Here is a 23,545-nt window from a genome sequence, read left to right as displayed (position 1 = left end):
GTGTGTGTGTGTGTGTGTGTGAACTCTGCTTTTGCATACTGAAATAGTGTTCTCAAAATCAATTTATCCAGATAGAAATGACAAAAGAAAGTAGAATTACACATTATGACAGATGGAGCTGCTGTGTTGAATTCTCCCCTTCTGTAACACGCGCGTTGCAGCTTGTGCCCAGCTACCTCCTGCAGTGACATCAGCCCTCTAATTCCACCCATCAAATGATAGGGAAAGAAATGGATCCTTACTGTTGTCAGTCAGTGAAAAGCCCTGGAATATGATGGCTTCAGGCCCAATCATTCCAGATACAGGCTGTTGCTGCAGCAGCAGCCTGTCTGCCCCTCACTTTGCACCCTGCATGTGTGGCAGGAGCTGCAGAAGCAGCAATGACCCAGCCAAGTTCTGCAGGGCTGGAGTCTTGATTGCTTCTTCTGTTTCTGATCATTTAGAATAGTTCAAAGCAAGTTAAATGGTTGACTTGGAAAAGTGATCTATTAAATAAGGCCTTTCAGAAGCATAGGAGTAGGTAGGATGCAGTTGTTATCCTTCTCAGTAGTTGCTCCCAGACTTTGGAATTGCCTCCCTAGAGAAGTTAGACTGGCTTCCTCATTGTGGTCCTCCTGCCAGCAGGTGGAGACATTATGGCTCCAGCAGGCTTTTGAGAACCGGCTGCTTTAAATGAAAGGGCTGGTGCCATGCTGTTTTTATTGTAATTATTTGTATGGTTTAATATACTTTATGTATATAGTTTTAATTCTATCAATTTTTAATCGTTTTTAATCCCCCTCCCTGTTTTTAGCTGGTTTTTATGTGTTTTTAAATATCTATAAGCAGCCTTTTCAGGGGAAAAGTCTGGGGTGGATGGGTAATAAATAAATATAAACCTTTCTCAGAAATGTTTGCTGAAACTGTGAGAATGTATTCTTTTTACAGGTGAATTAGAATATGTTTTTTAAATACTGGCCTGAACTTTAAAAAAAAAAAACACAACTCCCTTAAACTTGTAAAATACGGTATACTCATGAATAAAAATGGCAAGTACTATATTGATGCATATATGCAGACACTAAATAGAAATATTTCCCTTTCCCTTTGGTACCTAGCACTTGTGCTTAACAGTAATTCAGTGCCAGGATCTTGGAAATGTCTGCAGTCTGGGCCAGGAATTTCAAGCAGAGCTGATATGGAAGCTAGCGAAGACCAGGAAGTGTGAAACATGAATTCTAGATCATTTCTGGGTTATAACATCAGCTCATTCTTTATGTTCAGATACTTTGTGTCCTACACAATTTGACAAATCAGAATGGTAATTTGATCCAAAGAAAGAAGGAAAATATGGAAATAGAGGATTAAAAATAAAAGATTAAAGAAGAGAGAACCTGCTTGAACTATTCAAGACAAGATAAATGGCTTAAGAGAGAGGTGAGGGAGAACAACCTCTTAAGAACTGATTTCAGAGAATGAAACGGGAAGCATTCAGTCTAGATAAATAAGATGCCACAGATAGCACCAGAAACAGTTGATGAATCCTCTATCCACAGGAATGTGCGTTATATCCCACACACACATTCAAAGCCACTGCCAGTGGATATTCTCAGATTATTTTAGTGTGATTTTATTTTTATTTCTGAAATAATGCTCCAGTTTTGGAACTTGCCACATCCAGGCTCAATCCTCATGTCAGTATTTTCTATGGGATGTCAAGTTGCTTTCTTAAAATATGTCAGAACATCCAGAAAATGAATGTCTCGCTCCTGTAACTTTACAGCTGACTTCAGCCATTGGAAAATAAATTACAATCAAATGATAGCAAATGCACCACATTAAAAAAAAATTCATAGAGTGCAAAAAATTGTAGACTTGAGGTACAGATGAGCAGGAAACAAAGCATTTAAGAAAGTCAAATCCAGTTGACACAACTATTTCAGAAAAGACCTAGAAGGCAATGGCGGGCAATCCAGGGACAATTAGCACTTTTATAGCATTTAGATCTGCTCCTTAAACAAAATATTTAAAGACCAAGTACAAGGTTTGGATCATTTATGAAAGTCTTTCAACTGCACAAAGCAGTCATTCAGAACATGAGAAGGAGACAGGCTTTATCAGAGTCGGAGAGGATTGCAGCTATCTTTGATGTTAATGCTATTTCCTGAAACTGGCGTTTTCAGTTTCTATACAGTGACCAGAGAGAAATAGAGGAACAGTACACAATTTCACATAACACCTCCCCAGTTTCTGTGTGTCTGTCTTATTATGCCTCCCCCCCCCCCACAAAATACTCAGGGGTGCAAATGTGTGTTCAGGGGCCTGGGGCTCTTAGAAATAAGAATCTGGACTCAGACAATGCTAATTAGATAGGGCATGTTTATTTTATAGTTCCTTGCTTACAGTTATGCAGACCAGTGTTCTTCCTTCCAGAATTCCCTTTGCCCCATTTCCTAAGGTGGACTATCTCATGCTTAGCTCAGAGCATTCTGAAATCCTGGTCTTGATCAAGGAATGGATTGGTCATAAACATTACATCTCTCCTTTCCCCCTAACTATCAAACCACAAATATAATTGAAAACACAGAACACTTGAAAACACTTCTACAACTGCGTTACAAAAACTACAACTATAACAATATTATACAGCTAAAGCCATAGAACAAAACCAAATAATTGCTGTATGGTTCACAATGGAACACAATGGTTGGCCCTCGCTGGGTACCTTTGACCACACGGAAAGGAGTTGCTGGACTTGGTACAGCAGGAGTATGCTTTTTATGAAGTTGCCATCATGCCTATGAGTTCTGAGCGGTGCTGTGAAGTAGGTTAATGATAGAAACATTTCTTGTTAATTTTGGGGGACCCCTTGTGCCGTGACCATTGTGCCACGTGCTGTGATTTGATATGGCACAGAATAGAAGAGCACTGAGAGTATATCGCGTGGCTTGAGATTGTATTGAGAGTATATTGTGTGGACACAAAGGGCATCCCACTTTGAATGGCGTTTCTGTAGCTCTCTTACTCTGCTTCATTGCAATATATGCCGTATCTCATTGGTGCAAATTCTTGTTTTATATTGCTTCCATCTGCAGTAGCAATATATAGAACTTCTGAATGTCCCTATAAACCTCTCAACCTGCCCATTTGCTTGTGGCCAATAAAGTGCAATGTTTCAGTGTTTGAATCCAGTATAGTCTGAAAATTAAGCAAAATGATGGTCTGTTTTTTACTTTGAGGATATGTTAGCTGCTTCTTGTTGGAATGTTTCTGGAGTACATGCACAGTTTCAGTTTCTTTAGTGGGGCTCCCTTTCTCAATTTTCTGGAAATGTACAGTATTTCTGGTATTTCTGGCATTTCATTTGCCTGAGCAGTGTCTATAGTGTTTTAGCAAGAGTCATCTGGGATTCTCATAAAATTTGCCTGAACATTATGTTGGCAGTGCATATTCTAAAACAGCTGAATAGCAGAATAAATATCAGTTGTTATATTGAATTAGTAAATGAATTAATTAAATGAGGTAGCTTTCAAAAATTGGCTCTTACAGTTTTTGAATTTTGTGTTTTGGGGCAAAATAGACTAGTGCTGTTCAACAGTATGTATGTATGTATGTATGTATGTATGTATGTATGTCTTCACATTTGTTAGCTTGGCAAAGATACACTTCCTTTGGTATTGTGTTCCACATACCCCTCAACTAATTAAGGCCTCTTCAGCATATTGGATAAGCATTGTCTGAAGAGAACTTATCAGTCAATCACTTTGATATTAAAATATGGTGGGGGGTTGTTGTGATGGCCTTTCCTTCACATTCTATCCCCTGCATCTTCTAAGAATTTGCAAAACTCTTTTCCAAAATATATACATTTGTCATTGCAAATTAGTATTGCTTCGGTAGAATAGGTGACAGATGCAAGCATGCATCTGAGAAAGACACTGTTTGCCTCATTTCTCATATTTCACAAAAATGCTAATGTTTAAATTCAAAGGAAAATGAGCTATATTTTGCCTTCAAAGAGTTATAAAATTGAATGGAAGCAGACAAGCCAGACGGCTTCAGCATTTTACATTTATTGGTACAGAATGGTTTCAAAGGGTCACAAAGTGAGATGTAGTTGATTTCTTCCTAGTCTAGATACCTGAACTCTTGAGTGCTTAAAAATAAATAAATGACTTTCCAGTATCATTCCTTGTCATTATTTTGCAGTCTTAATAAACTCTGTGGACCATTTGTAAGCTTGAGTTATAATTGCATTTTTCAGGTCCTCCCCCCCCCCCCCCGTGAGTTGCCTTATCCCGTGTTAGCCTCATCTATGAGGTCATGGAAAGCCTGCTACTTATCACTTTGTGGGGGAGAGATGCTAGCCATTCAGTAATGTGTTCTCTTGGGGCTGAGATATCAGAGTTGTGGAACACTAGTGGGAAATTCTGCTAAATATCTATGGAAGTATTTTTACATGGCATAAGCTCCACGGCAACAGAGGGCAAAAAATCCCAGACTTTCCCATTTGTTTTAAGTTATTTTCAGATCCATTTTGGAATCAAACACCTCAAGAGTTTTCCCTTGGGCTCTTCATGGGAAATCTTACCCAGAAGACCTAGACACCGATTCAAGAGCCTTTAAAATACTGAATATAATAATCCTGACCTAACATGCCCTTCTCTGCCATTAGTTGGCTGTGCCTGTAACTCAACAATTTTATGGGCTTAATGGCTTGCTGCTAAGTACATCTTTTAAGACTAACCAAAGTCAGCTGAATGAAACGGTTCTCTTAGTCCACATGTCTAATAGCCTAAAACTGGTTGTTCTTAAGTCTTTGCAATACTCTCAACTTTTAAAACAGTTCTTGGTCTACAAACATCATCTGGTATAAATCAACACAGTTCCTTTAAAGTTTTTGGATCGAAGGTTATTTACACCTGATGAGAATCTGGACATTTTAGTTTGAATTGTGCCAGGCTGAAAAGAAAAAGAGGCAACAGGAAGAGAAATCCTGAAATAATTTTTACTTTAAACTTACAATGTTCGTATTAAAAAATTATGGTGCATTAACCAGGGAAAAAAGAATGGTCTCAGATAAGTTAAGGAAGAGAACAGAAATGTGTGTGGTGTTTATATAATACACCCAAAGCATGCTAAAATGTAAGCTAGAAGTAATTGGTTCCCAGGCGCCAAGTGAGATATCACCCAAAAATGCAATCGTTCTGCATACCATTTGTGGGTTGATTTCTTTTTCTCTGTGGCATCACTAAAAGAGGAAGGAGTAGGATAAGGAAGGCTTCAAGGCCAGGATAAGAACAATTATTTGCTTTCCTTTTGCTCCCATTATGAAAAGCTCAATTGTTTCATCTTACTGCTTTTATCATTTGGGAAAGGATACATTTAGCACATTGCAGCTCCAGATAAAGGAGGCATCAAAGGTACATGCAAACATATAAGGAAGAGAGAGGAACGTTTTTCCAAACTGTTCTCTATTTCCACTCATTAAGATTCAGATTTTTAATGCTTGTTTTCACCTAAGGATTAATATGTCACTTTAAAATCTGTACACCTCATACATTTTTTGTATTTTTTATATTAAGTTATATTGAATTTGGGCAGGAGATTCTGGGAGTTAACATGGTATTTCATTAAAATGCATAGAAGGAAAAAGAATGTTTGAGCTTTGGGGTTGATTAAACACAAAGAAAAGAAGATCAGTCACCTGAAGTGAGTGTAGCATGAAGAATTTTATTATGTTCATCTGTGGGATGAGAACATGAAAGTGATTAATAAATATGAGGTTCAGTGACTGGAAAGTAATGTAGAGTATTCCAAGACATTCAAGATAGTTTGTTGGCTTTCATCCAAGGAAATATATTGCATGTCTATTTTGCTTAATAGGACTTTATAGCAAGGCAAATTGTCTCATGCATTCCTGGATTCCATCTCTCCTTGCCTGAAGCAAGCCAGTTATATTCACCTTAAAACTCAGGGTCTGGAACACACTGGCACTGGCTCTTACTGCCACAAGCTATATTGACTGGGCCACAAACTTCTGCCACTGTTTTAGAGATGGTTTTCCCTTGGGCATGCAATGAATTTGCAAGTCTTCTCCTGTCTTACAGCTGTACTGAGGCAGATTGGAGCGTGGTAACCAATCAAAAAACAGTTCAATTTTACATGCTCTATCTCAATCAGATTTTATTGCAGCATTGCATAGTAAGGACAATTAACATTATCTTGCAAAAAAAGGTACCGGGGCCCAATTCATCTGTTGTTCTTTAAAAGGGCACTATATCTAGGACAAATATCTCTTGAGGAGTGGTGTCATTTTTCCTTGGTGGAAGTATGCATGTCTCATACAGTTGTCTATTTCCTGTGTTTATTCTGGAGGTAGGGCTGTTTCATGTTTTTTTCTATACAGAAATTACCATAGAAAATCCATATGCAATACAACATGAAACAAATGTGCACAGTGTCCATTCTGGGCATAGGAACCATTATTAATATATGGCCACCATGTATGGCTTGCCTAAGATTTTTTGCTACTCTTAACAACTCCACTTTAAAATCTGAAATTCCACTACAGAGAATGCTGAGGTTACAACTCTTGGGTCATGTGGTGCTTCAGCCAAACTCCACAAAACCTGCCACCTCAAGCAACTGCTAGGTTTGGTTATGCTGTATTTCCAACCCTCTATAAGCCTTCTTAAACCACATATTCTGGAGGCAAGCCCATTCCCATAGAGTGATTGGAACTAGAATGGTCTTAACTCCCTCCAATAAAAGGAAGCTTTCCCATCTACCATCACTCTCCAGGATTAACCTGCAGTCTGGATTACAGCACTTGATAGAAGATGCAGCCTGCATTAACTCAAGAAAGAACAAGAAAAGCCGGACTTGCAAGGGAAGTTTCAGCAAAATAAAACTGACCGGAGTTACACAGGGGCTTCTCGTAATCGTTTTTTTGTTTAGTCTTCAATGTTTTCATTGTTGCAGAGCCACAGTGGAGATCCCCACGAGGGGCTGAAGATTTTAATCAATAGTGTCGCTTAAATGCTTTGTGCTAAGATACAGTTTTAGCACATTCAGTACTTCAAATTCTTCTATTCCCTTTTAAGAAAATTACTTATTCTTCTAAAAATATAAATATTATGCAGATACTGTGCTTAATGACCCACATTCTCAACTACTCAGTCTTGCATTTCCCTCTTTTGTTCATTTCGCAATTAACATTTGGTATCTGGGAGGTGGAGACAACACATGGCAACTGCTTCCTGTTAAAATACCCAGAGCTCTTCTAAAGACTAAAAAAAACCACAAAAAACAAAGGTATACTGAAATAGGCAGCTGCTTGCCTGGGACTGAACAGCAAGGCTTGGGTCACAAAAGAACAAGTGTGTGTTCAAATAGAAATGGCACGACATATTATACGGTTTGTTTTTCCAAGAACGCTGTAGGATAGTAAATCATTCACTGGAATAAATGAATATGGTTATACTGAAAAGCATTATTAGTGCAAAAGGTGAAAAGAGGTATGGAAATACATTACAAATCTGGCCATGTATCAAATGTGGTTGCAACTGTGTAGAACCTGCAATGAGAAGGAAAAGACTTCCATTTTGCACAGCACAGAAGCGCGAGTCTGCCTTGGTTGCCTTAGCAAACCTTGGAAGTAAATATTACAGCACAAGTCAGGGATGAGAACCTGTTGTGGGGGCTGATGAAATTTGGAATCCAACAGCCTCTGGAGGATCACAGACTCATCAGTGGCATAAGGTCACACTTACATCCCAAGGGCTATTACAATGGCTAAGGTTGCTTGCCAAATTTTGGTTCTGTAAAAGAATCTGCCTGTCAAACTTTTATGCAGTGTAAGTGGAACACACATAAATTCTGCCATTATTGTTTTCCCGCATGCTATAGAACCAGTAAGAGAACATGCCTCTAGGAGCTTCTAGACTGGGGACTTTTTAGCACTACAGTGGTACCTCTGGATGCGAACGGGATCCAAATTTTAGAATTCTACAAATGTTAGCATGCATAAAAGCAGAAGCTAAAAAAAATTGTTAATTTATGAAATGGCATGAAAGAGCCCAAGATAACAAAAAGGGGAAACTTTAAATTCCATGGCCATGATCAGTCAAGGGAAGGTGGCAACTCTTGCTGTTGACACATAAGGAAAAAAGTGTTTCACATTCACCTACTCTTAAGTACTATCTGTAGGAATTCACCAAATTACTTACTTATTTATTTATTTACAAATTGCTTCCCATAAAACATCCCAAAGTGATGTAAATATGCTCAAGTGTTTGAATATGCCCAGTGCAATTAAGTGGGCGGGGGGGGGCTTCCCCTTCCATTTCATATTACAAAATGATTATTTTTATTTATTTGTACCCTGCCCTTTCCCCTGCTTTTGAAAGTTTCCAGTTTCAAAAATATGCGTCTGATGGCCCACCCATCTCTTAGGCACTCTAAGTACTGAACCTATAAGGAAATTTGATTTGCTAGCAACTGACTATGTGTCTTACAAAGTTTCTATCAATTTTACAAGGTTTCTGTTGGTTTTGTTTCAGAACCATGACCATTCATGTATAGCATGCAGGATCATCTATCGGTCAGATGAACACCACCCACCAATTTTACCTCCGAAGGCTGATTTGACTATTGGATTACATGGGGAGTGGGCGAGCCAGCGCTGCGAAGTGCGTCCTGAAGTGCTCTTTCTCACCAGGCACTTCATCTTCCATGACAACAACAATACCTGGGAAGGTCATTACTATCATTATTCTGACCCAATCTGCAAGCACCCCACTTTCACCATCTATGCCAAGGGTCGTTACAGCCGGGGAGTACATTCATCCAGAGTGATGGGCGGAACAGAATTCGTGTTTAAAGGTAAGATCATTAGTTTTCAACCAAAGCTCTTTCCAAAGTACAGCATAATTTTTATAGCACGTAGCAAAACACATATGTGGAAGGATTAATATCATACCAAATTGCCCCACATGTTCTTGGATATCCATCTCACAGTAGACCAGCTCAGTTTCTTGTAGCCATGCAATGTTTTATTTAAGCTTCCTGCTGCCTTCAAGTAGGACTATATTCCCGTAGTTCTCATGATTCCTGCCTTGTGCTGCTGCACTAAGTTGAATGGCCCAGACTGGCCAAGAAAGAGGAATCAGTAAGCATTATCGGGTATTTTGACAGACTCTCAGATTTCTGTAATAGACCACCTCTTTCTGTGAGGCTTGTATGATGCTTTTGGGTGGTCTTTGGAAGAGGGGTTGGGCAGTTTCTAAAGCCTTTAAAAGCTGCTACGCATCTTTGTTCTGGGTCCTCACCTCCTTGCAGGGGTGGAAGCTCTGTTGCAAACGAAAATAAAGATCTTCCTTCCTTCTAAAGAAAGAAAGAAACTTGCTGCAAAGCAGCAAGGTCAAATAGTGTCAAATAAAGGGCAAGTACTTAAAGCTTGGAAGTAGTGTAAGACAGACTTGAACTAATTACCAAAAAATCAAGTTAAGATACCTGTTATGAAACAATGGAATTAAATTCTAAAGTGTTGTAATCACAGCCAACTGTGTTAAATAAATATAAAACGTGTATCAGTCACCTTAAAGAGAGCAAGCAGTTCTCCTTGGCTTTTAAATAGAACCCCAGGGATAGCTGAGCTACAAACAGTTCTTAAAAGAATCAAATGAAAAAGACACATGGCAACTATAAAATGAAAGGTGGTTGTGCCTAAAGAGTAAAGCTGCAAGTTCTTTTTCCGAAATGGTGAGAGAACACACCAAACTCCTGCAGAGTTGAGGAACAAAAAGCCTTCACTCCTAACATCCATGACAAACTTGGAGACCTTGCCCATCACTTTTATAAAGGCATTCCTGGGTTTGGGATCAATTGGTGGGCATTCCAGTCTTAAGCATAGACCATAAAAGCTAACCTATGAAGTCAAAGGATGAAGTCAAACATAACAAATCTAAACAGGGCTGCTTCTGTGTTGAAATGTCATGCAAGGGGGCCTGGATTTTTGTTAGGATTTGTTGAATTGTTCATATAAATTTATTAAAATATGCCACCCAAACTTGAAACTGGACCAACTTAAGTTTGTTTGGAATTCCCTTTCTTGAGGCCCTTTCAGTTCAGCTGGAACTCAAAACAAAATTGTTTAAATTACTTTTAAATTAAATCTAGTCAGTCTTTTCAGAATTAGGAGAACTTGGCTGATATAAATCAAGGTTGTTTTTTTTAAAGCTCTGAAGTTTATAGATTATCCATTCCTCAAGATGTTGCACACATGAAGCTTTAAAAGTGTGGATAATATATGATGGTAATGGAGCTGACATTTTCTGAGGTTTTTGGTTTCCATTTGGAACTGGTTACTTCATTAGCTTTCTGAGCAAGTATATGTTAAAAGACATAGCTTTATATCCTGGCTACAGAACAATTTTTAAATGAAATTTGAGTGCAGTTTTATAGTGTCCTCTCTCATGAAAACCAACTTGGTTTTATTTGTAGGCTTGCCTGGGGCAGCAGGCTTGTGAAATAGAAACTGTTTAATCTCTTGCCTTTCCTATCTAGACATCAGTCTTTTTTTTTCTTTTCTTTTTGGGTGGAACTTGCTTTCCCCTCTCCTTGAAGACTTAATTATGTGAACCAATGTTAGTTCATTTGCTTAGCATGCCCACAACACAGAAGCTAAAAATGTTTGTGAAAATTGAACAAGTAACTGACCCAATTTATTGTCCCCAGCTCATTATATTTGAGTTTTACACTTTGAAAAATAGGCATATTAAAATGTTTGATGACATTTAGAGGCTTAAAAAGAAATCAAGAGCATCAAACTGGAAAAATGATTTATAATTAATTTCAAATAAATTTGCACCTTATTTTAAAAAGTGTATTAATTTTTGTGCTTACTTTAATGAAGCTTTATTGAGCGACTGGATAGCTGTGGGTATATGTGTATGGAAACAAATTTCTATGAATGTATGTTTAAAGCTTGGATTGAGAGCAAAGTACTGGAACAGCACCCTGTGGCTGTTTTCCCTGTAAAATAACTATCAGAATTAAGCGTGCTTTTTTTTTAAATAAAAAAAGAATGTTAAATGTAGTTTTATGTTATATTTAGATCAGAGATCAGAACCACTCTAGTAATCACATGATCTAATCTAATGAGTAAAGGTATAAAGTAATTGTTATTGTTCCTAAATCAAAGATTGCAGCATGTCCTCACCTTTGATGCTATTTTATCTAGCATGCGCATAAGGAAGTTAGGGCAATAATAGACAACCCTCCAATCCAGAGGCTGCTTACGGGTACAGGAACTCCATTTTAGCTCAGAATTCTCTTGCTTATAAACATGTGAGTGCATAAGCTTTGATTCAAGTCCTCCCTTGAAATGAATGTCAAAGAGATGTAAACACTGCTAACAAAATTAAATGCTTGCATTGGTCATGCTCATTAAAACAAGAAAAAATGAGGATATGTTCATGCCTTGCTGAAATATTTGTTCATGGCCAAGGGTCAGTAAATCAATCAAGACTGGTGGTTTGCTGTCTTCCTTGGTGTAGCCTTTCCACGCACATACGTGTTACACAGCAGTTGCATGATTTCATATTTTAAGGAAATTTAAACCTTTTCTTAACATTGTCCAATAGCTGTAAAGCAGTGATGTGATAGTTCAGTGACAATGAGAAGTGAAGCATGCCAAGGAGGAATACATATACCATACAGACCAGCAATGGTTACTATAGAAGAGGAGGTGATGCAACCTGTTTTGTTTATCATAAGGTAGAGTAGCATATAAATCTAGGTCATGCCCAAGGACTAATTCCTTTGAACGCTGTCGAGGCTGAGCTGCAAGAAATGACACTTTTTGCAAGTCTCCCAACAGCAACAGAAAGCAAATCACCACCACACTAGACAATTTTGTTACTCAGGGAGTGAGTAAAAAAGTGTTTGCTCATTGTGGGGCAGGGAGAATGGTTCTCTTAGCTGAGGTCACCTATCTCAGCAGTTCAGGAAGCCCTGTCCTCACTCTCAGATCAGCTTTGTTTTCCATGATGTCACCACATTCATTATCACATTATCCCTGATTCAATAGGAAGAGAGGAGAAATGAACGGCAACGTACAGGCATACAAAGTGACCATAAAGATAAAATGGGTGATTTGCAAAAACAAAATGGCTACCTTGAGAGCTTGTTTTCTGGTACTGCTCAAATTATTGAGCATTGTTACCACACTGAGAATTCAGCAGTGTCATTAAATCTATGTACAGTCGTACCTTGAAAGTCAAAGTCAAACGCCTTACGAGTCTAACGTTTTGGCTCCCAAATGTCACAAACCTGGAAGTGTGTGTTCAGGTTTGCGGACGTTCTTTGGAACCCAAACATCCAATGTGGGTTCAGCGGGTTCCGATTGGCTGCAGCAGCTTCTGCAGCCAATCAGAAGCTGCACCTTAGTTTCTGAACATTTTGGAAGTCAAACAGACTTCTGGAAAGGATTCCGTCCAACTTCTGAGGTACAACTGTATCTGATTTACATTTTGCTCACTCTTAAAATGACTTATGATTATTTTCATCTAGTCAAAACACAGAGCACTGCTACAAGAAATTCCCACAATAAGCCAACCACGTACCTTACTAGTTTTCCACTACTAAATACTAGATCTGAGAGCATATTTATTCAACTCACTAACTTGTGGACATTGTTCTAAGAGCCACTAGCTTAGATAAATTTAAAAGGGGATTAAGACACATTCAGAAGAGGATAGATCTGTTAATAGTGATCAGTTATGATAGCTAAATGGTTTACAGGAAGCTTACCTGTGAAAAAGCAGTTGCTGTGGGCAAACAACAGGAATGGCTGTCGCTTGTACTTTTCTTAAAGTATCTGTCTAGGCACTGCTGGAACAGGATGCTGAACTAGGGCCCAGGAACTAATGAGCAGGGCTCTTCTTATGACTTCACTTGCAACTCTTACTGGTTTTGGTTTTAAACCACTTTTTTCTTTCTTTCCATACATTTGAGTTACTCTTCACATTTATAAAGGCTTAGTTCAGAAGCAAATGCTGTGTCTTTCAAGGTCAATGGGTTCAGAAACTTCTACAAAAGAGAATCAAGCTCTTCCTGAAATAGAAATTTGGCTGTTGACAAAATCATATTACCTCAAGGCACAATTAACAGTCCCTTCTTTGTTTTTTTGCAGTGAATCATATGAAGGTTACACCCATGGACATAGCTACTGCCTCTCTACTGAATGTCTTCAATGGAAATGAGTGTGGGGCAGAAGGATCCTGGCAAGTTGGGGTGCAGCAAGATGTTACTCACACCAACGGCTGCATTGCTTTGGGAATTCGCCTGCCGCATACAGAGTACGAGATCTTCAAAATGGAGCAGGATGCCAGAGGGAGATACTTGTTGTATAATGGCCAGAGACCTAGTGATGGATCCAGTCCCGACAGACCGGAAAAGAGAGCCACCTCATACCAAATGCCCTTAATTCAATGTACTTCATCCGCACCAAGAGTAGATGAAACTTTAGAAGAAAACAAACTAGGATGGTACAGCAGTGGAGCACCAGCAAAAAATCCCTGTGCTTTTGTTTTGGTTATGATGCTGGCTGTTAGTACTGTGCCAACGTTGGGCATTTACAGCTAGAATTGCATTTTCAAATGACTCCTATCAGGGCAAGTGTAGGACTTAGGCTACATGGGAAGATGTCATAAAGCATCTTAACAGACAAAAAAAGGACATTTTCTTGATGCCTGAAGAACTGTTGTTCCTTTTATCCTCCTTGAATCATGAATAGCACCAGTTTGCTTCTGCTTTGAACTTCATCCAATCTGATCCATGGCCTGACATGACTGCACAACAGTAATTGCACTTTAAAACTGCAGTTCTTCACCCTTCAACCCTGCCTTCAGTTTGTTCTTTGGAAGAAAAACTTATTGGGCTGAACTATCTTACACAACTTTTCATCTACCAACTGTGCTGTTGCAGTTGCTCCTACTCCCCAAATCAGTTTCATCTTTGAATTTGATTATCTAGAATTATGCTTTTATCGTATTGTGTCAATACTGATAAACTGCATTGTTCTTATGTTACAGTGTATATATGTATATATGAAAAATCCAACTAAGGATGTATCTTAAATACACTTTTATAGAGTTTACATAAAATATTACATGATCTTTAGGATCAAGAATGCTGAATGGAAAATCTCAAATTAAACCTGCACAGATAATTTAAATGATTGTATATATAGGTGGTGAATTTAAGAATAATCAGAGATTTAGAGTGACATATGTTCTTTAATAAGTTGCCCAACTTATCACAGTTCAAAGCAATTTCAGGGGTCCACCAACCACTTTCCACCAACTTTGAAAAAGCAAAGACAAAGGGAAGAAAGCAACAAGATCTCTCAAATATAGAAACCAAGGTGAATTACACCATATCTTCATAAGAAATTCAGGATAGTGGACAGTTTGCCAAATGCAATGCACTTGACATTCATTTTATTAGACTGGGCAATTCAATAAAGCAAGCAAGGCTTAATCTTGATATATTTATTTTTGCAAGACTTTTTTTAAAGAATTCATAATAAGTTGTGGCAAAAAAATGGAGTTTAACGAGGAGCAGGATGTTAGCCAAGTCTGATTCCTTTTATTAGTGAAGTAGACAAACTGAATATTAAATGATTCCTTTTTTCACTGGGAATGGGACAGGGGGTCATGTAAACTCCATTGCTTTAAACCAGGGACAGGGAAACCTATCGCTTTCACATTATTGGACAGAACCCCAGCCAGCTTGGTCATTGATGATGGGAGTTTAGTCCAGCTACATCTTGAGGGACAGATTCCCCACTCCTGCTTTAAATTCACAGTAGCCTCTTTGCATGCCACAATGACAAGGCCAGGAAACACAGAATCAAAAGATACTCTCCCTAAATACCATCTTATTTAAAACCAGCAGTTTGAAGAACAAATTATATCTTCTCTTTCATGCATGTGTATTCACATATAATTTATTGGTGAAAAATAGCAATGGGTAAACCAAGCCACGGTGTTGGGTCCCTTAGTATAATAGGAAGTGTTCTGTGATATGATAAAATACAAACTTACAAATTGGGACGCATGATAAGAAGGAAAGGAGCAATAAGAAGCTGCAGAGGGAAGGTGGCATAAAGAAACTTTTCTCCCTTCTGTACATAGAAGCATAAGATCAGAGTCTTCTATCAACAAAGGGACACAACTATATACAACCTGTGGTAAGGCACAACAAACAGAAAGTGAAGGATGCAACGGAGTCTACAAAATCTCAGAAAAGGGACCATTCTTACCAGCAGAATTATAGTTCTAATGTATAAACATTCACTGGAAGCTGCTGCCATGGGCTTGCTTTCTCCACTTATTTTTTATCATCTGCAGAAGTGAAAGAGGAACTCATTTATGCTGAAGTAAGCAGAGATACAATTCAGAGAGAGATCTTGTACATTTGACAATGACAGTGAAAAGCACCATGTGCAACACCTGTATTTCCACATCTGCCATAACTAGATGTGAGAAACCTCTGCATATATTTGGCTCTGGGCTGCAGATTCTTTGGCTGTTCTGCCACAGGGTAGATTATGATTCCTGAATTGGGAATCTGCTACACCTGTCCATCAGCCCTCCCTGCCACCTAGAATAATAGAATCTCAGAATTGTAGAATTCGAGGGGACCCCAAGGGTCATTTAGTTCAGGAATATCAACTAAATCATACATGGCATATGGCTGCCCAACATCTACTTTAAAACCTCCAATATCCTCCTTAAATTGTGGTCCTCAGAACTGGGCACAATACTCCAGGTGTGGTCTGACCAAGGCAGAATAGAGCAGTACTTACTTCCCTTGATTTGCTCCTGCAAATCACTGATGAGTCATGTTAAGCTTGGGGGTCCTTTCCACATGTACTATTGACAAACTAGATGTCCCCCATCTTATAATTGTGCAGTTGTTCATGCCTAAGTATAGAACCTTACAATTGTCCTTACTGAAATCCATTTTGGCCGTTTTCCAATCTTGTTAAGATCATCTTGAATCCCGATTCCGATGCCCCCGAATACTTTCATCCAAGTCATTTATAAAGATGTTGAACAACAACAGACCCAGGACAGAACCCTGTGGCATCCCATTTGTCACGTCTTTTCCAGGATGACAAGACACCATTAGTGAGTACTCTTTTGGTTTGGGCAGTCAACAAGCTGCAAATACACCTAACAGTTACCTCTTCCAGTCCACATTTTGCCAGCTTCTCTGCAAGAATATGAGGGACTTTGTCAAAAGCCTTACTGAAATCAAGATACACTATGTCCACAGCATTCCCCGATCTACCATGCTTGCAACTATTTTTTTTAAAAATGACTCTTCTGGCATGACTTGCTTTTGAGATACACATGCTGGGTCTTTGTAATCAAAGCATCTTTTAATTATCTGTTCTAGGGCATTTCCTGGTAAAATGTTAAGCTGACTGGTCAATAGTAACCTGGGTCTTCTCCCCACCCTTTTGAAGATGGGGACATTTGCCTGCCTGGAGAACAGGTGAAATATTTCTGCCTTCTGCAACGACTTCATCTGTTCTCCAAGAATTCTCAAAGATTATAGACACAGGCTCTGATATCAAATGTGCAAGCTCCTTTACTACTCTTGGGTGCAGCTCATCAGGCCCTGGAGATTTGAATTCCTTACCACCTGGTTTACTATGTTGAGCTGCAGCTCCCTCCTTGCATTGTTTGTTATGCTTTCATCAGGTTAGGCACTGGCTTTCCTTTTGGGTGAAGGCAGAGGAAAATAGGTGTTGATCAGTTCCGCCTTCTGTCACCCAATAGCATTTCTCTATCTTCTCCATGCAAGAGATCTACTACTTGCTTGTTCTTCCTCTTGCTTCAAACACAACCAAAGAAACTTATTATTTTAAACCTCTCTTGCAAGCCTGAGTTCATTCTGAGCTTTGGCCTGCCTGACCTTCTCCCTGCAACTGTATATCTTCCTTCCTGATTTCTCCTTCCTTCCATTGCTTATACATTCCCTTCTTACACCTCAGCTTATCTGTAAACTCCTTATGCAGCCACACCCGTTTAGGTGCCTCCCACTTTTCTTGTTGCAAATTGTCTGCATTTGTGCCTTCAATATTTCACCCTTAAGAATCACGTACTGGGCTCCATTCTCTTCTGAGTATTTCTGACCACAGTAGTTCCTTAAGATTTTTGAAATCAGCCATCTTAAAGTCCAGAATGCATGTCGGACTACACTCGGTTTTCTCTTGCCTCTGAGGACATGATCAGTTCCTCCCAAGGTTCCCTGTACTTTCACTTCGTTGATCAGTTCCTCCCTGTTGGTTAGTACCAGGTCCCCTTGCTGCTGCTTCCACTTTCTGGGAAGTGAGGGAAGTGAAGAATTTGTTGGATGTTACATTATTGGCAGAGTTTGAGTTCCAACAGATACTGAAATAGCTGGAAGTCTCCCGTGACTATACCACTTCTTTTCAATAGTTTGATAAAGTGCTCTAGGGAAGGCACCATCCAGGTTTGAAGGCATGTTTGATTGGGAAGTTGGAACAGAGTAGAACTGGGAGCAAGTTTGAGATTTTAAGGTGGTTGTATATTTGCATAAAACCAAGGGTGTGTGTTTTTTAAAAAGATATTTTATTTTTGTAACATAACTGGGAAGAAAAAATAGTTTTTTTTTCTTCTCTAGTTTAAAGTGCCAGGGAAGTTTCAGTACTTGTTGAAAATGTTGATCAAATAAAGAGTAAATGAAACCAAAATTCTTGGAAGTCTTCTCAGTAGTTTTTTCTGTATTCGATAGTTGTATCCACCAAGCTGAAGAATTTTAACTATAAGCTCTTCCTGTGTCCATGTGCACAAAGTTTACATTTTATATTGAGTAACTATTATCTACAGCTGCATATCAGGCCATATAAAGTTAAATATAAATCTTGTTTGATAGCAAGTAGCAATTTAATATGAGTTAAATGTTCCATACACCATTAAGCTTATATATTATAAACATATAGCTGGGGGGTAAGCATTCATTCTTTTTCTGAGAGATTTTTTCCCCAAAATTTCCAAACTGATCTTTAATTTCCCTTGGCATCAACAATCAAAGACAACAACACAATCCTGCCATGTAAACTTTCATCCCTAACTAAATGGAGCCCAATACTTTTAAAAAGCTTCCCTTCAACATCACTTGGCTTCTGAAAATCTGAAGCCACATTAGTTATGGGTCACACAGTGCAGCAAGTTGTAGGCACACAGAGAAAAAGTTTCCCCGCATTTACACCATTCAGCAACTACTGCGCAAACCCCTAAACTGTCCATAGTGGTTTAATCAAGTACAGACATATCTTGGGTAACAGACGCTTCAGGTTGTGTTTTTTTGGCAGTACCTAAATCATGCTTTGCGCAGAAGCGCCAAATTGCAACCCACGCATGCGCAGATGCGCCACTGCAGGTTTCGAACGCTGTGGGTTGCGAACATGCATCCCGCACGGATCACGTTCACAACCCAAGCGCCCACTGTAATGAACATACTTACCCATTACTTAATGCTTACACATTTATTTGCATTTTTAAGTTAACCCTTCTCAAGTCATCAGGGCAGATAATAGAAGCAAATTTTAGAAATGCAAATATAGTATGCATTTGCCTAAAATAGTTGGGATGTGGGAGACAAGCACAAGTCCCTGTTAAGAATCCAAAACCGCTCACAAAAATTAATTCAGATTGGAGGTTGCTGAAAGGCCTGCAATAAACATGATGTATAATAAAACATTGCCACCTAGTGGTAACATCTTGTCTCAACTCTGAAGAAGACTTCAAAAGTTAAGAGCTCTTTGCCCGCAAACACAAATGGAGAACTGTTATTTTTTGGGGATGGGGTATGAAACCCTGCTCCATGGAAAAAGTCAAGCAGGTTTTATGAGACTAAGGAACTACTATTTCAATATTAAGTCTCTCAAACATTGTTATAAGCTAGCTAGTTCTGAGATGTTCTGTTTAAAACTGATTGCAAATAGAAAACTCTGCTGCTGTGGGGGGGGGGGATCACATTTTGAAGAAATCAAGTGAATTAGGTATTCTCATGTTCTTTTCAAAACCTCATAATAAAAGTACATCTATTGTTTACCTTTGTACATGTTCTCTTTCTCATAAAAACTTTTAATTCAGGAATGCAATGCAACACAAAGTGGGTTAAGATAAGAATGCTATGAACAATTAAATTACATCTGAAAATGTGGGATATACTTTAACGTTTCATGTAATCTACATCCTAGTCAAGCAGTATTAACTTTTTAAACTAGCCAATCTGGTACAGTGTAAAAGAGAATTAAAGTAACTTCTATCAACTCTTTCAAGCTGGCATACATATATACAAACTTCAGCAATTAGGAAAATTTCCAGGTCTCGGAAAGAATAGCTAATCAACAGCACTTTCTGCTTTCCAACTTTCAATTAAGGGAACCCAAAACAGTTCTTGGCAGTGTAGATGACTAACACAGACATTCTGACGTCTTCTCATCTGCACTGAAACTACTTTCAAAGCCAACACTTTCAGTGATTTAAACCAAAACAGAACACACAATAAAAAGTTAAAGTAATGCAATTGCCTAGCATTAAAATGTAATTCAGCTCTTCAGTGTATCAACAAGTCTTGAAAGCTAGAATAGTTTCGTAATTGCTCCGTTGACTCCCATAAATGCTTTTCATGAGCCACTTTGCTACCAACACTTGAAAGGTTTGGAGCTTAACGTCAAGGACAGCATGTTGATGGTGCCCTGAACTTTCAGACAAATGGTCTGCAAACCAATAGAATGCTTAAATAAAGTACTTTTTTCCATTACAGAGTATAAACAGTTTGTTATATTCAGAACTTAATTACGGTGATGGAAAGCCAAGTCAAGAAGCAGTTGATAATTTTATTGATAATTTCACTGCTTCGGGTCCGGTGATTCACACAGCCAAATTTATCACATAATCCAACTAATGAAGCTTTTTATGTATCACAAATAAAACTTATACTATGAAAAGAACTATTGTTGATAAGGATCCCTCCAACAGGGCCTCAGTACCATGCAGAACTGCCTATATTAGTTCATTTCATTTAATCCAGTGTTCCTAAGAGAGTACAGTAGAAAGAAGAGCCAATTTCAGCAGCTGTCAGACCAAATATCAAATATAAAAAGCACTTTTCAGTAGAATGTAGTGTTGGCATATTTGTGGCTCTACCACTAAGCTTCTGCATTATCTTGTACAATTTTCTAAGTCGAAGCCTTAAATTTCAATACCTTTCCTGCTGTTTTCCCTATGTTCAAGGTGCGTTACAACACTTAGAAGAGTACGAGCCCATACTTTAAGAAAATGCTTAGTCTCAAGAGTGAGACTAGCAGATAGATTGTGTGGTCAAGGGAATGCGTGCGCACAATTTGCAGTGCTGAAGAACCCAGCAGATAGCATTCCTGGGCAACTAGCAAACAGCAGGCAAAAGGAGCTGAATCTGGGATAACCACATTACGCTGGCTATTGAAGACCACTTTTATTTGAAGTATAACAATTCCCCCCCCCCCCCAGCAATTTCATGGGTCAACTTCAAACAACCTACTTAGATACGCTGCAGTAAAAATCAAAACTATTATGAACAAGGGGCCTAAGAATATATAGGGCCATGATGGGATCCAAAGTATATTTTAGTTTACAAATTGAAAGTTTAAAAATATGCAAATGAATATAAACAGAAAGTAAGCATTCTTCAGTTTACATTATTTGTCCTTATGTCAAGATTTCAATTTCCAAGCCCAACAAACAGCAGGTGGCAGCAAAGCAGACTAATAAGGTGGTAGAAGTGCAAGAGAGAAAATCCCAACTCAGGTCTCCTCCCAAACAGAAAATCCAAAATATCTATCAAGGCATTTTTGCCTATTAACCTGGTTATCCTAACCTCTCCCTTTCCCCCTCCTTTGTTCCCCCAACTGTAGCAGCTGTGACAAAATATTAATATTCTCATTAATAACTACCTGGATTTGGTAGTTCCAAATCCACCATGAATCTAGATTTTTCATATTACCGGTACCCAAGACACCTGATATATGTAATACTTGATGCATCTGAATTCCACCAAATACAAAGAAATTACTTCCATTGTTTATGAACAAGTAGACATCCATATCTCAGGTAAGCAAACTGTTCAGTGTCCCAGTTTGACACTTAAGACAAAAATCAACCACTAACGTCAATTTTCTCTCCATGGCTAAGATTTCTGAAGTTCAGAGTTTATGCTAACATAACCTTAAAGGCAAAATATTTTATGAGAATGTTTACTAGTAAAAATACTTTTATGTGAGCATGTTGAATTTGTAATCATTATGTCCCTTCTAGAAAAAGTTTCACTGATTTGGGGATATTAACTCAATTGTCTGAAAACATTTTGTGCTAACCATAAACTAAAATATAGTGATCAGGTTTTTCTCTTTTGGGGGGGGGGGAATCTATACACTATGATGGACGGCAACTTCCATCAAAGCCTTTCTTGTGTAAGAAATAAAACTATTAGAAAACAAACATTCTTGAAAGACACCACCTATTCATCTTACACACTTACAATATTAGGTACCAGCCCAGAATTTTTGCAGCAAGGTATCATTTGATAACCACCTGAGAAATTGCTAATACAACCAGGGTCTCTTAATATTATTATTATTTATTATTTATAGCCCGCTCATCTGGCTGGGTTTCCTCAGCCACTCTGGGCAGCTTCCAACAGAATATTAAACAGAATAAAACTTCAAACATTAAAAACTTCCCTAAACAGAGCTGCCTTCAGATGTCCTCGAAAAGTCAGATTGTTGTTTATTTCCTTGACATTTGATGGGAGGGCGTTCCACAGGGTGGGTGCTACTACCAAGAAGGCCCTCTGCTTAGTTCCCTGTAACTTGGCTTCTCGCAGCAAAGGAACCGCCAGAAGGCCCTCGGCACTGGACCTCAGTGTCCAGGCTGAGCAATGGAGGTGGAGACACTCCTTCAGGTATATTGGGCTGAGGCCGTTTAGGGCTTTAAAGGTCAGTAATTCATCCTACAGGCAACGTTGTAGGAACAGTATGCGTGCACATCCTCAACCACCCATTCCAAAATTACTTGAAACTTCCAGCCTTCTCTCAGCATGCTTAGAAACAAAAAAATAACACCAAAAGAAAATGTGCAATGATTTCTCCATGCACAAATATAAAAACATTTCTCCAAACTAGATGTATTTGCTGAACATGCTAACAGATTTTAAAGAGTTGACCTGATTCTTCAGACCATGTATTAATAGTCCAAAGCAGCAACTATGAAGTTTTATCATAATCCTATTGTGCACAATACCACCAATCTTAAGGCTTAGTAGGAAAGACTTCAACACCTTTACAAATTTTCAAAATAATTCATTTTTTACAATTAAACTAATAGCACCCACTTAAAATATTGGGCTGCGGTAGTGTATCAGTCTACATGTAGACAACAAAGATATGTGCATTGGGATGTACACCTAAGAACTTCATTTAATATTATGTTATCAGAGGCTTCCTTTTTAAACTGATTAAACAGAGCTTCAACAATGCTTCTCTGCCACTTTATACTTACTGAGCAAAAGAAGGAATACATAATTTATTATCTGTTCATTTCATCTGCTTCTTTTAGGCTGTCTATATAATTTGAAATACACAATGTTTTCTATCATAATTTGTATTCGGCTGTAATGTACACTAAGACATGTTACAAAGGCTTATGACTATCCAGGCTGCAGGATCAAGTAATTCACAACATACATGAAATCTAATGTTAAGGGGACAGAAGGTTCTCACACACACAGTTTTCTGACGCTTATTAGTAACAGGGACAGATTTTCCTCACATTTATGTACGCAAGCAAGCAGGCAAAGTTCTAACCATTTCAGGAACAGACAATTTAATCCGTGTTACATAATTTCACTGAATACAGTTAATATCATCCAAAATCACTCCTGAGAGCAAAAAAATAGTTTAGCATTACATTTTATATACAATTATGAAAGGATTATTAGAAACCAGAAGCGCATCCATTTAAGGAGCACCGCACTTTACGTATACTGGACATGACGCCCAAATGCACCTTGACTTGTTCAATAATAGTTCTCTTTAAAACATATAATCCAACTACATGGCCCAACAGGCTCTCACTACTTAATTTATCATTTATTCAATATTTACGATAATCAGATGGTAGTCTCTGGATCGTCATTATTTTCTGACATCAGGATACTTCTCAATATTAAGCTTCTAAGTTCAGTTTGCCTTTGATGAATTATTCTCTAATCTCTAACCCTAAAGTGTAGCTATTACTACAAACCTTTGTATACACTCCTTTAACAGTAAATGTAACTTTTAAATTTTCTCCTTCCATATAGAAATATCCAAATGCATCCAGAAGTTACAGCCTGTACATTAGCCCCCCCCCTCCCCCTGTAATCTTCCAATGGTCAAGTTCCTTTAAGGAATAAATGATTTCTTCTGACGTACCAT

General features: G+C 38.4%; 1 protein-coding gene across 1 annotated transcript in view; it reads left to right on the top strand.

The window, feature by feature from the left end:
• Positions 1–19,137, top strand: part of APCDD1 (APC down-regulated 1) — a 39,207-nt gene extending 20,070 nt beyond the window's left edge. Inside the window, exons 4-6 of the mRNA XM_083746803.1 lie at positions 8,544–8,865; positions 13,178–18,336; positions 18,525–19,137. Of these exons, the coding sequence (XP_083602929.1) occupies positions 8,544–8,865; positions 13,178–13,629 (774 nt within the window). The 3' untranslated portion in view covers positions 13,630–18,336; positions 18,525–19,137. The remainder of the gene's footprint in view (positions 1–8,543; positions 8,866–13,177; positions 18,337–18,524) is intronic.
• The last annotated feature ends 4,408 nt before the right edge of the window (positions 19,138–23,545 follow it).

The sequence above is a fragment of the Podarcis gaigeae genome (genome assembly GCF_964106915.1).
Source record: "Podarcis gaigeae genome assembly, chromosome: 7".
NCBI lineage: Eukaryota > Metazoa > Chordata > Lepidosauria > Squamata > Lacertidae > Podarcis > Podarcis gaigeae.
Note: the sequence above shows the minus strand (reverse complement) of the source record. Positions and strands in the feature narration are given on the sequence as shown.